This window comes from Chrysochloris asiatica, unplaced genomic scaffold (genome assembly GCF_000296735.1).
Source record: "Chrysochloris asiatica unplaced genomic scaffold, ChrAsi1.0 scaffold00047, whole genome shotgun sequence".
Lineage (NCBI taxonomy): Eukaryota > Metazoa > Chordata > Mammalia > Afrosoricida > Chrysochloridae > Chrysochloris > Chrysochloris asiatica.
This window is the reverse complement of record NW_006408565.1, coordinates 2,822,770-2,833,972: the sequence shown is the minus strand read 5'-3', so window position 1 is coordinate 2,833,972 and position 11,203 is coordinate 2,822,770. Positions and strand designations below refer to the sequence as shown.

General features: G+C 42.6%; 1 protein-coding gene across 1 annotated transcript in view; it reads left to right on the top strand.

The window, feature by feature from the left end:
• Positions 1-5,466, top strand: part of KPNA6 (karyopherin alpha 6 (importin alpha 7)) — a 13,079-nt gene extending 7,613 nt beyond the window's left edge. The window contains exons 12-13 of the mRNA XM_006862169.1: positions 2,780-2,958; positions 3,706-5,466. Coding sequence (XP_006862231.1) covers positions 2,780-2,958; positions 3,706-3,893 — 367 coding nt within the window. The 3' untranslated portion in view covers positions 3,894-5,466. The remainder of the gene's footprint in view (positions 1-2,779; positions 2,959-3,705) is intronic.
• The last annotated feature ends 5,737 nt before the right edge of the window (positions 5,467-11,203 follow it).

Genomic DNA, 11,203 nt, shown 5'->3' with positions numbered 1-11,203 from the left:
TGCTCATGATTCATTGTTGTTGTTGTTAAGTGCCATTGAACCGATTCCGACACATAGCAACCCTGTATAGGGTTTCTGAGGAGAAGCTGGTGAGCTTGAACTGCCAACCTTGCAGTTCAAACAGCTTTGCAGCCTGGCACTTTAACCCACAGCGCCACACCAGGACTCCTCATGAGTCATAGATGACCCCTAAACTACTTTTGCTGGTATAGATCTGCCCCTAATCCAACTACAGTAGGATATGGAGTAGGGGCAGATAAACTGGACTGAAATCTGCAATAGGTTTCTATAGACCACAATAGGTAGTACCTGTTTTCTCTCCTGAGGAATACAAATCCACAACACAGACATCCATCCCTCCTCTGCCTGTTCCTACCTTCCAGAGAATGGAAGTCCATGTCATTCTCAGTGCTCAATATAAAACAGATTCTTTGGGAAATCATTTTTTTGGTAAGACTCAAGAGAAGCAAAATAATCCTGGTGTGGTGTTGTGGGTTAATGCACTGGACTGCAAAGTTGGTTCAAACCGCCAACCTTGCGGTTCAGACTCTGCAGTTCAATGCATTAACCTATGAGTTGTGAAAATTGGACATGTGTCTTGCCCTCAGCTCATAATCTAATAATAGACGTATAGTCCATATATATATAAAGTCATAGGAGAAAAGGGGCAACCACTGAGTTGAGTGTCTGATGCATCAAATATGTTCTTCAGATAATCACTAAGTCGTATCTGTGCCCATTCCAAAGAGAGGTGACCCAACAGAATGTAGAAGTTAACAACAATGTCATTAATATCCCATACAAGTAAAACTTTGTTAATGATAATCTAAAAATGGCTGCAAACATACATTGACAGAGAACTTCCAGAGGTTCAAGCCAGATTCAGACAAGGACGGTGGAACAAGGGATATTAGTGCTGATATCAGATGAATTTTGGGTGAAAGCAGAGAATACGAGAAAGATGTTTACCTATACTTTATTGACTATGCAAAGGCTTTCAACTGTGTGTATCATGACAAGCTATGGACAGTACTGCAAAGTATGAGTATTCCGGAACACTTAATTGTGCTCATGAGAAATCTGTACAATATACCAAGAGGTAGTTGTTCGAACAGAACAAGGGAACACTGAATGGTTTAAAATTAGGAAAGATGCGTACCAGGGTTTATTCTTCCACCATATTTATTCAATCTCTGTGCTAAACAAATAATCTGAGAAGCTGGATTATAAGAAAAATAACATGGCATCTGGATTAGAGGGAAGACTCATTAACAACCTGTGGTATGCTGATGATACAACCTTGTCTGCTGAAAGTTAAGAGGACTTAAAATACTTACTGATGAAGATCAAAGACCACAGCCTTTGGTGTGGGTTGCACCTCAATGTAAAGAAGATGAAAATCCTCACCACTGGACCAATAATCAACATCTATATAAATGGAGAAAAGATTGAAGTTGTCCAAGACTTCATTTTGCTGGGCTCAACCATCAACACTCATGGAAGCAGCAGTCAAGAAATCAAATGACATGTTGCTTTACGCAAATCTCTTTGAAGTGCTGAAGAGCAAAGATGTCATTTTGAGAACTAAGGTACGCCTGACCCAAGCCATGGTGTTTTCAATCACCTCATGTGCGTGTGACAGTTGGACAGTGAATAAGGAAGACCATAGAAGAATGGATGGATTTGAGTTATAGTGTTGGAGGAGAATATTGAAAATCCCATGGAGGAGAATATTGAAAATCCCATGGGCTGCCAAAAGAACAAACCAATCTGTGTTGGAAGAAGTACAGCCAGAATGCTCCCTGGAAGCCAGGATGGCCAGACTTCACCTCTGATACTTCAGACATATTATCAGGAGGGACCAGTCCTTGGAGAAGAATACCATATTTGGTAAAGTGAAAAAGAGGAAGACCCCAACGAGATGGACTGGCACAGTGGCAGCAGCAATAGGCTCATATGTAGCAACGATTGTGAGGTTGGCACAGGACTGGCAATGTTTTGTTCTGCATAGGGTTGCCTCGAGTTGGTTCAGACTTGATGGCACCTAACAATAACAATTGAGTATTAATGAGTATGATGTTGAAAAAGACCTATTGGACAGAAAAAAGCATATAAGTTAACAGTATAACAATCAGCTGAAAACCTTTACTTACAACAAGTTTCACTGGAATATAGTGAATCCTTGAGAGAGGATAATAGGAATTCTACCTAAAAAGGAGACAGGAGTCAAATTATAGGATCCCTGGTGGTGTAGTGGGTTAAGCCTTGGGCTACTAACAGCAAGATTGACAGTTCAAAACTCACTAGCCACTCCACAGGAGAAAGATGAGGCTATCTATTGTAAAGATCTACCGTCTCAGAAAATATGGAGTAATTACACTGCCTTATAGGGTCAAGATAAGTTGGAATTGACTTGATGACAGATTTGGCTCTGAGTTGTTATCATCCCAAAGGGCAGCATGAATTTGGGGGAAATATGAAACCTGTGAAAATTTTTAAGCAGAGAAATGATGTGTTCAGAGCTATGTTTCAGTAGAGGGTAATATTGCAGCAAAGGAAAGAAGTTATCTGTTGCAGTCGTGCACATAAGAAATTAAGTTAACTGGTAGCAATGGGAGGATAGAGAGGTTGAGATAGAAAGAAAATAAGTAGTTATCCAGACTCACTAAGGTGGATTGTTGGGAGTGTTGATGTTTCAGAGAGACTCAGACCAAAACACCCGCCTAGCAATTCAGTTGCCCAGCATTAACTTAGAATTTTCCTGGGCTCTGGCCTCCAGGTACCTGGTCTCACTGGGCTGCATCAAACCCCTGTGTGACTTGCTGACTGTGATGGATTCGAAGATTGTACAAGTGGCCCTCAATGGACTGGAGAACATCCTACGGCTTGGAGAGCAAGAGGGCAAGCGCAGTGGCTCAGGGGTCAATCCCTACTGTGGCCTCATCGAGGAAGCTTATGGTATGTGCCCTCTCCCCACCCTCACCTCACCTTTAAGCAGAGAGGTTCAAGGTCAGAATCTAGGGACTTTGGGCCTCAAACCTGGTTTCAAAGTATGAGGATGTATGTTTTTTTGGGAGCACCCCTGGCTTCCATCAGATTTAAGTTGTCTCCAAAATTGGTTACGTTGCTCTTGCCAAGGTGTACCATTGAAAAAATAAACTAGTTGCATTCAAGTGGATTCTAATCCTGGGATTTTACAGTTTTAAATATTCCTGTGGGACAAATGAGTCATGTACGGTGTGGCTGGGGTATAGTGGAACTTGGATTTGAGTCATTTTTCAAACCAAGGTTTTATGTACCAATATTCTTGTCTGAGAAAAAGTAGTTCTCTCTGGTAAGCCCTACCCAGTAAATTGGTATGGTGCAGATACTTAGATAAAGGTCCTAAACTGATAATAGAAGCAGGCGCTGGAAGGCATGTGTTTTAGCTGAGTTTCTAGTAAATTCTAATAAGAGTACTATATTGACTTGTGTCTGAGAAGAGAGACTTGAAGAGCTTAAAAACTTGCCCCACATTTGGTCTCTTTCCTTTGGGATTTTGTAAGTTAGGGAAAGCTCATGACTCTCCACTTTGAGATCAGTGATTTGATCATATTATGTTTATAAATACTAACATCTCAGGGTAGGAAAAATAGATAGTTACCTCTTCCCATAGAAAAGCACTCAAACTTCATTCATCTCCCTCCTTCCTTCTTGCTACCAAAGGCTTAGATAAAATTGAGTTTCTCCAGAGCCACGAGAACCAGGAAATCTACCAGAAGGCTTTTGACCTCATTGAGCACTACTTTGGTGTAGAAGATGATGACAGCAGCCTGGCTCCCCAAGTGGATGAAACACAGCAGCAGTTCATCTTCCAGCAGCCAGAGGCCCCCATGGAGGGCTTCCAGCTATAATGTCTGCCTCCGGGGAGGGGAGGGAATGGGAAGCACCACCAACCAGCGGAAAAGCAGCCTCTGGTGAGCGGGAAACCAGCCCCCCCATCATCAGCTACCACACACCTCTGCTACCCTGGAGACTGTGCTCTTGACCTGCTCCACCCCCTTCCCTGGAGGGAACACCCTCTGGACAGAACCATCTGAGGCTCACATTTGGGTTTTGTGACAAGAAGGGGTTTTTCTTCCTTACACTATATTTTGGCTGCACACATGTCTTTAACCCAGGAGCCCAGGGGTAGACAATGGAGGACTGAGGTAATCAATTTTGCACCTTTTTTTAATTTTTTGTTTTCTTTTGTGGTGACTTCCCTTTTATTTTTCTTCACCCTTCCCAATCCTCTGCCCTGATCTGTGTAACTCTTATCTTGGGTACTTGAGCAGATGGACTATTTCCCAGAGGTAGGGGTGGGAGGAGGGGAAATCCCAAAGTGTTCTTGCTCTGAAAGAATAGTAATCTTGTATGCTTGGATTGAGTTATTTAATTTTTTTCTTTTGCACATTTTTCTTGTATTAAGGTTGCTCTTCCCAAGCGCCATGAGTTCCTGGTTTTAGGAATCCCAGTTGTCAGCATTGTCTGGGACTAGAGGCTGAGGGGAAGGCCACCATGAGGCAAAGGTCCTTCCTCCTCTCTGGTCCCTGGCCTAGACTGCTTTAGTTTGGGCGCTCCTCCTCACTCTCCTGGGCAAATGTATCAGTTTGGAGTGGAGAGGAGGAGCACAGCCTTCAGACAGGGCTTCCCATGTGTCGCTACTGATCCCAGGTTTCCTACCCACCTTCCAAATGGTGCGACCCAACTTCATTTGTTTACTTGAAAATCCCACCCCTACCCCCGGAGTTCACCTCCGAGGTGGTTGCATTTTCTCCTAAGCATGAGATGGGAGGCTGTGGTCCTTCCTTTCGTCTAAGGAGAAGATGGTCCTAGCTCTGGTGACCCATAAATTTCAGAGGAGGTCGGAGTGAGAGTGTCATGTATTGGGATAGCCAGGACTCCCTGCCTTTGACCTTTCTTCATCCTCTTCTTCCACAGTTGGATCATGTATATTTTACTTCCAAAGGAGAGAATGTCAAAAAGTTCTGTATTTTTTTATATTCTATATATTAGGTAGGTCAATCTTAATTGGTCTCAAGTGGAAGAACTGTGTAATTGTTGTAAGTTGGATACTGTGAGGAAGACCAAAAAAGAGATGTGGAAGCTCCCACACTCGGGGCCTAAGCGTGATCCCTTTCCTCTCTGGTTGGATGTTGGGCCACCATCTGGGACCAACCCTAAGCTCTAGAACCTTTGTATTAGCAGGACAGTTTGATCTGATTGTCCCTGTACTCACTCACAGGGAGCAAGGATGCCCCAGGGCCTGATGAAGCCCTCGCTTCTAAGCAGTCTGCCTTTTCAGATTCAGTCTCAAAGACTCCTGCCCATATAAATTATTACACATGGCTTCCTCTTCTATTCTCACAGAGATTTCAGCAACCTGAATACTTTTCTGAGAGTTACTGGTATCTTCCTGTTTAGGGTCCTGGTTTGGGTCTTGCCCTTTTCTTTCTCTAAGTAAAACTAGTGCAGTGTGCCTCAATGGCTTTTCTATGCCTCTGAGTAGACAACACGGTATAATAAAGCCCAGTTGTGAGGCATCAGAGTGGAGGAAGTTGTCAGCTAAGTAGAAATCAAGTGTGGAACTGCTGCAGGCACAGTCTGCCCCTCACTACCATCAAACTGTGATTAGTCAGAGATGCCCTGCTCCAAGCTTATTTTTCCTTCCCCAGAAACCGTGCCATTCTTGCTTCCATTCCTACACATCCTCTTCTGGCTCAGGTGAAATCCATGCTTACATGCCTAAAGTTCAGGTGCTCACTGTAGGCCACTGATCTTGGATTTGCCCTCTCCTTCTAGAATTCAGGTCTAACTCTAGGGCCATTTTATAAACAAGGTAATTTGGGGCTGGCAGTTATCCCAGGAAAGTTACACTAATGATATTCTGCCTTAGTATATTAGATGCCATGAGGGAATGATGACTACCAACCCATAGTCTCCCAGGTAGCAAGAGACAGGACGATTTTTACTGGAACTTTTGCCTCCATTACAAATCAATGCAAAGGAAGGCTTTCCCCCCCATTTCCCTTGTGCAGAGACCCAAAGCAATAGTGTAGGATTCACTTTGTACATCTCAAGCAATGTGTTTGATATTAGGGCCAAATTCTTTGTGTGAAGCATATAGATCTTGCTTTCCCAACCATTCTTCCAAAATCTACTTTGGCTTCAGATCTGAGCTCTGTACTAGATAGAAGACTTTTTTTGGTCATCTAGGTTGGTGCTCAAAGCCAGTTTTCTCCAAGTACTTCATGGGGGCATAACATGAAGGCACGTTCCTCATTAAAGAAAACTGGCCTCTAGGCACTTTGCTTTGTTAGTGTCATTTCCAAACCATGTTTTCCAATTCTCAATTGCTAAACCCCACTCAGTCAGCAGTGAAATTCTTCCAGCCAATATAGCATAGCAGGTCTTATGTGTCCCTTCCTCCTTTAGTCATCTTTGGAAGCAAAAAAATTACTTCTTCAGCCCAGGCTTGACAGACATCTTCATGGTCAGCCCCCTACTAGACCTCTGACCCTGGCCTAAGTGAGGTTCAAAGGCTTACTGGTAGATTCTGAGTGATTGTTGCAAGGATAGAGGGGCACTCCAGCCTGTTAACAACCTATTAAGTCTAGACATGTTGGAATCCTCTTAAGTTAGCATATGGCTAGTAGTATATCCATTCTAAGATCTCTGGCTATAGTTTTGCAGAGGAATGTACATGTGAATTAAAAGGACAAGGAGCCTTTTTTGTAACTAAAGTGTTCAAATACTATTTTGAACTATGCCAGCTATTTATTACCAGCCCCTCTTGGCCCTCCAATCACATATCATCTTGCTAGTACTAACAGGATCTTTGGTCTTCAGTTCCCAGCAATTCCCAATGACTACCTAGCCCTGGTGTTGACTACAGGCTTTCTAGTAAAATCTAGTAGATTTTACCCTCAACTGGTCAACCTAGTTAATTGGAGCCATGGGCAAAAATGACCTTTCTAAGGATTAAGCGTTGATGACCCCAGCTTTTAGGGCCCCGTGGTGTTCTTTTATTAGAGCCCTTAGATCTGTTTTGTCTACCTTCTTTGCTTATTCTAGGAACCATATATTCTGAAGCTAAACTGATTTGTAGCTGCAACTGTACTTAGTCAAGAACCAGGGAAAGAAGGGTTGCAATCTCTTAGCAAAGATATTCTATTTCACTAAAATCTGTTTAAAATGAAAAAGAAAGAACTTAACTTACATATTCTCATGTTTATCTGCCTTTCCCCTACACCCTGGAGTTCTTGTTCTAGCTAACTAGAAGGAATGGAGATGAAAGCCTAGCCATACTTACTTCCTTATCCTGCACCCCTCTTTGAAGGGCCCAGCTCATTTGCCCAGGTTCCTCTCTTCTCCCCTAGACTCGCTCAGCTCTGTACCCATCATATTGGATGTTACTCATGAGCTATGAGTCATCTTATAAGCTCAGATTCTAGATTCTCAACTGAAGGTAAGAATCTTATTTTCAGGTTCCTGCAAGTATTTCAGGGTTGTAGGGAGAACAGACTGGTTGCGGACTTAGTGAATGTGCCTGTCTTCTGCCTGCCTCCCTCCCTGGCAGCCTGGGAAAAGGGTACAAGGCTCAGGGCACTGAATCATAGGAAATGCCTATAACCAGTGGCAACATCTTCTAGATAGGACTACCCCAAGAATTCATGAGTGTAGGGCTGAAAACTACACAGAGTAGGTTTTTTTACATGTCTAGACCAACTTTAACCAGTATTTTTTCTGTGTCTTAACTTTTGGATTCATTTTAACTCAAGAAGCTGAGAATTTGGACTTACAGGAATCCATGTGGTAGACATTAGTTGCTGTTTGGCCAAGACCTTCATAATGATTCAGTCACCCCATTGTCTATCCACTACACTATCCCTACCCTTAGATTAAGACTATGGCAAGAGAGGAAAATAAGGTCCAGACTAACCATCTCTGTAACAAAGCTGTTATTTTCCCTCTGAGAGCACTTTGCATTAAACCTGCACTATGTGTGGAAGCAAAGCTGGCTTTGAGAGTAAGGAAAGACAGCATTAAATTGCAGGCCCAGCCACTAAAAGAGAGGTTTGCAGTGTGTTATAAAGGTCTCCAATAGGCTTGGGCCTCCTAACTGGCTAATTCTAAGCCAGCCTGGTTTCATATGTCCACATCAGCATTTACCTGAAAGCCTATTCAAAGCTAGCCCTGTTCCCTGAAACGGGTCCTGGGCTTGTGGAGAGGCCCTGTGGCTGGCTGGGAACGTCTGACTCAGAGGATGTCCTTAGCACTCTCGGGCTTCTTTATCCAATTTTTGTGGGAACTGCCTTTGATTGGATCACTAGTAAAGGAAAAGGAAGTATAGGACCCCAACCATCCAAGAGAACAGATGACCAGCCCCCTAAAACAAGTTGGATTCCCAGCTATAGACCTTAGGCAGATGAATCCAACCCTTCTCTTCCTCACTGATATTTATTTCAGAATTCATTTGTTTTATTTTTCCAAGAACCATAAACTCTCTGGCTGTTTTCCATGTTATCAGGGCCCCTGGGTAGATAGACAGCTTGATGATTTCAGAGCAGACATAGGCCAAGAAACCATGGCATTGAGTGTGCTGAGTCCAGACAAGTGGTATTTATATACACATCCAAATTTGCAGAGAAAAATGTATTTCTTTAGGTTTCAAACACTGTAATAATAGATATAAAGCAAAAATAAAAACCTGTTTCAAAGTTCTAAATTGTGTCTTTTCGTTTGGAGTTAACCTAGGCTGGATTATTTGAAAGTAAATGAGGAGAGGGTGTTTAAACTTGTTAGCCTAACAGGAGAAATAAGAATTGCGCTAGCCTGCTCCTGCTATAAAGGGTTTGTGTTTTTTGTTGTTGTTTTTTAACAACTTTATTGGCATAAAATTGAAATACAATAAACTATACCTATTTAAAGTGTCCACTTTGATCATTTTTATATGTATGCGGTCATGAAACTCTCACCACAGTCAAATGAACATACTCAACATCCCCTTAAGTTTCACTGTGTCCCCAACAACCACTAAATCTGCATTTTTTAATCACTGTAGATTACTTTGCATTTTCTAGGATTTCTGTAAAGGACCTTGAAACTATTTCGTCATCACTTCAGAGCCCTCTTGAGGCATATAAGTTTGAACATTGTCCCATTCTGACAGGAAATGGCCTCATAAAAGTTGATGTCATACAGTTCACAAATGCCTCACTTAAGTTTAGAGCATTTCCTAAAACAAATTACAAGAAGCCAAACTATTTGATTTAGCCCTAAAGGAGGGTTTTATTTCACTGGTGGTGGTCGTGGTTATGTGCTGTGTAGTCGGTTCTGACTCACAGCAACCCTGTACTGGGTTTCCAAGGCTATAAATCTTTACGGGAGCAGAAAGCCTCATCTTTCTCCTGCGGAACGGCTGGTAGTTTCGAACTGCTGACCTTGCGGTTTGCAGCCCGATTCATAACCACTAAGCTACCAGAGCTCCTTATGCTTTACATTTTAGTTGCCAACATTTTAAAAATCAAGAAATATCTATCTTGAAAAATAATGAATATCTGCTACTATATTGGGCCTGAGTTTCTGCTTGGCAACAAACTGCAAGAGTTGCTCTACCATAATCCACAGCATTCCTACTTGTCTCCCTGACTCATTGCCAGTTTTTTACAGTACAGAAAGTGACTTTTTATAAACGATGGATTTTTCTTATTTTCTTGTTGCCTGCTCCACTTGTATTACCCATCTGGTTCCTGAAGGTCAGTGCTGACCTTTCCTGCTATACCCTTCACTCCATATACACCTGTTCTTGCTTATCTTCTTTAGTTCTGCCCAGAACACCCTCTTCCAATGGAAATCCAGCAAGGCTTTATTGGTATGTTACCTCCTTGAAAGATTTTAACATGCTTTTCTGGAAACAGCCTTTATTTCAAGAGCTCTGGATTCCAAATCCTGGCTCCTCAATTCTTTAATCACATCATTATACCACAGCATCTCGCAGTGTTAACCTGGTAAAGGCAAACCTTGGTAATGGGAACTATTAAATAGAGCTTTGTCCTATAGATTCCTTAAATGAACTTTTGGGGGAGATATTTAACATCTTGGTGGTGGAGGTGTGTACCGTAGAGTTGGTTCTGACTCACAGAAACCCTACATAGGGTTTCCGAGGCTGTAAATTTTTATGGGGCAGAAAGGCTCATCTTCCGTGGAACAGCTGGTAGTTTCATACGACTGACCTCGAGGTTATCAGCCTAACTTGTAAGAGCCCCCCAAAACAATGTTAAATTTGAACAAGTTAAAATATTTTCTGGGGGTTGCTAAGCAAATTCTCAAAGTGTTCTTTGACTTGCAAGCAAATACTCATTTCAGTATCTTATTGATAGTGGTGCAATACAACTCTACCCAGATGTAGGGAGCCTGGACAGTTTTCAAAACATTGGGAAAGCTCTAAACTGGTGTTTGAACTGGGGCTCAAAAGATTTTGTTTGTACTAGAAAGGAATGTTAGAAGACAATAAACCAAACCCACTGCTAGGAGTCCTGGTGAATGCGGGCTGTAGGATAAGCACTAGCCTGCTAACAAGAAGGTTGGTGGTTCAAACCCACCAGCGGCTCCTTGGAAACCCTATATAGAGTCGCTATGGGTAGAAACCAATTTGATGGCACTTAATGACAACTGCCAGGGCTCCTTAGAAGACAAAATTATTGTTGCTAATAAGTGCTGTTGAGTCGATTATGACCTGCAAAAACCTGAAAAATTCTGAAAATAGTAAAAGTAAGCTGTTAAGTGCCACAGTGCCACACCAGGACTTCCCAGGAAAAGTATGTTGGTAAGTGCTGTCAAGTCAGTTCTGACCCACAGCAACCCTGTATAGGGTTTCTGAGGAGCAGCTGGGGAACTTGAACTGCCAACCTTGTGGTTCTAACGGAACTATAAGGTCATCAGTTCAAACCCACCAGCTACTGCTCAGAAACAGAGGATCGCTATGAGTCCTGACTCGACCGCACCTAAGAACAATGGAGCCCTGCTGGCACAGTGGGCTAAGTATTAGGCTGCTAACTGCAAGGTGGGTGATTCAAACCCACCAGCTGCTTCACTGGAGAAAGGTAAGCTGCCTGCTCCCATTAAGAATGATAGTCCTAAGGAACAGTTCTACTCTGTCCTATAGGATCACTGAGTCAGA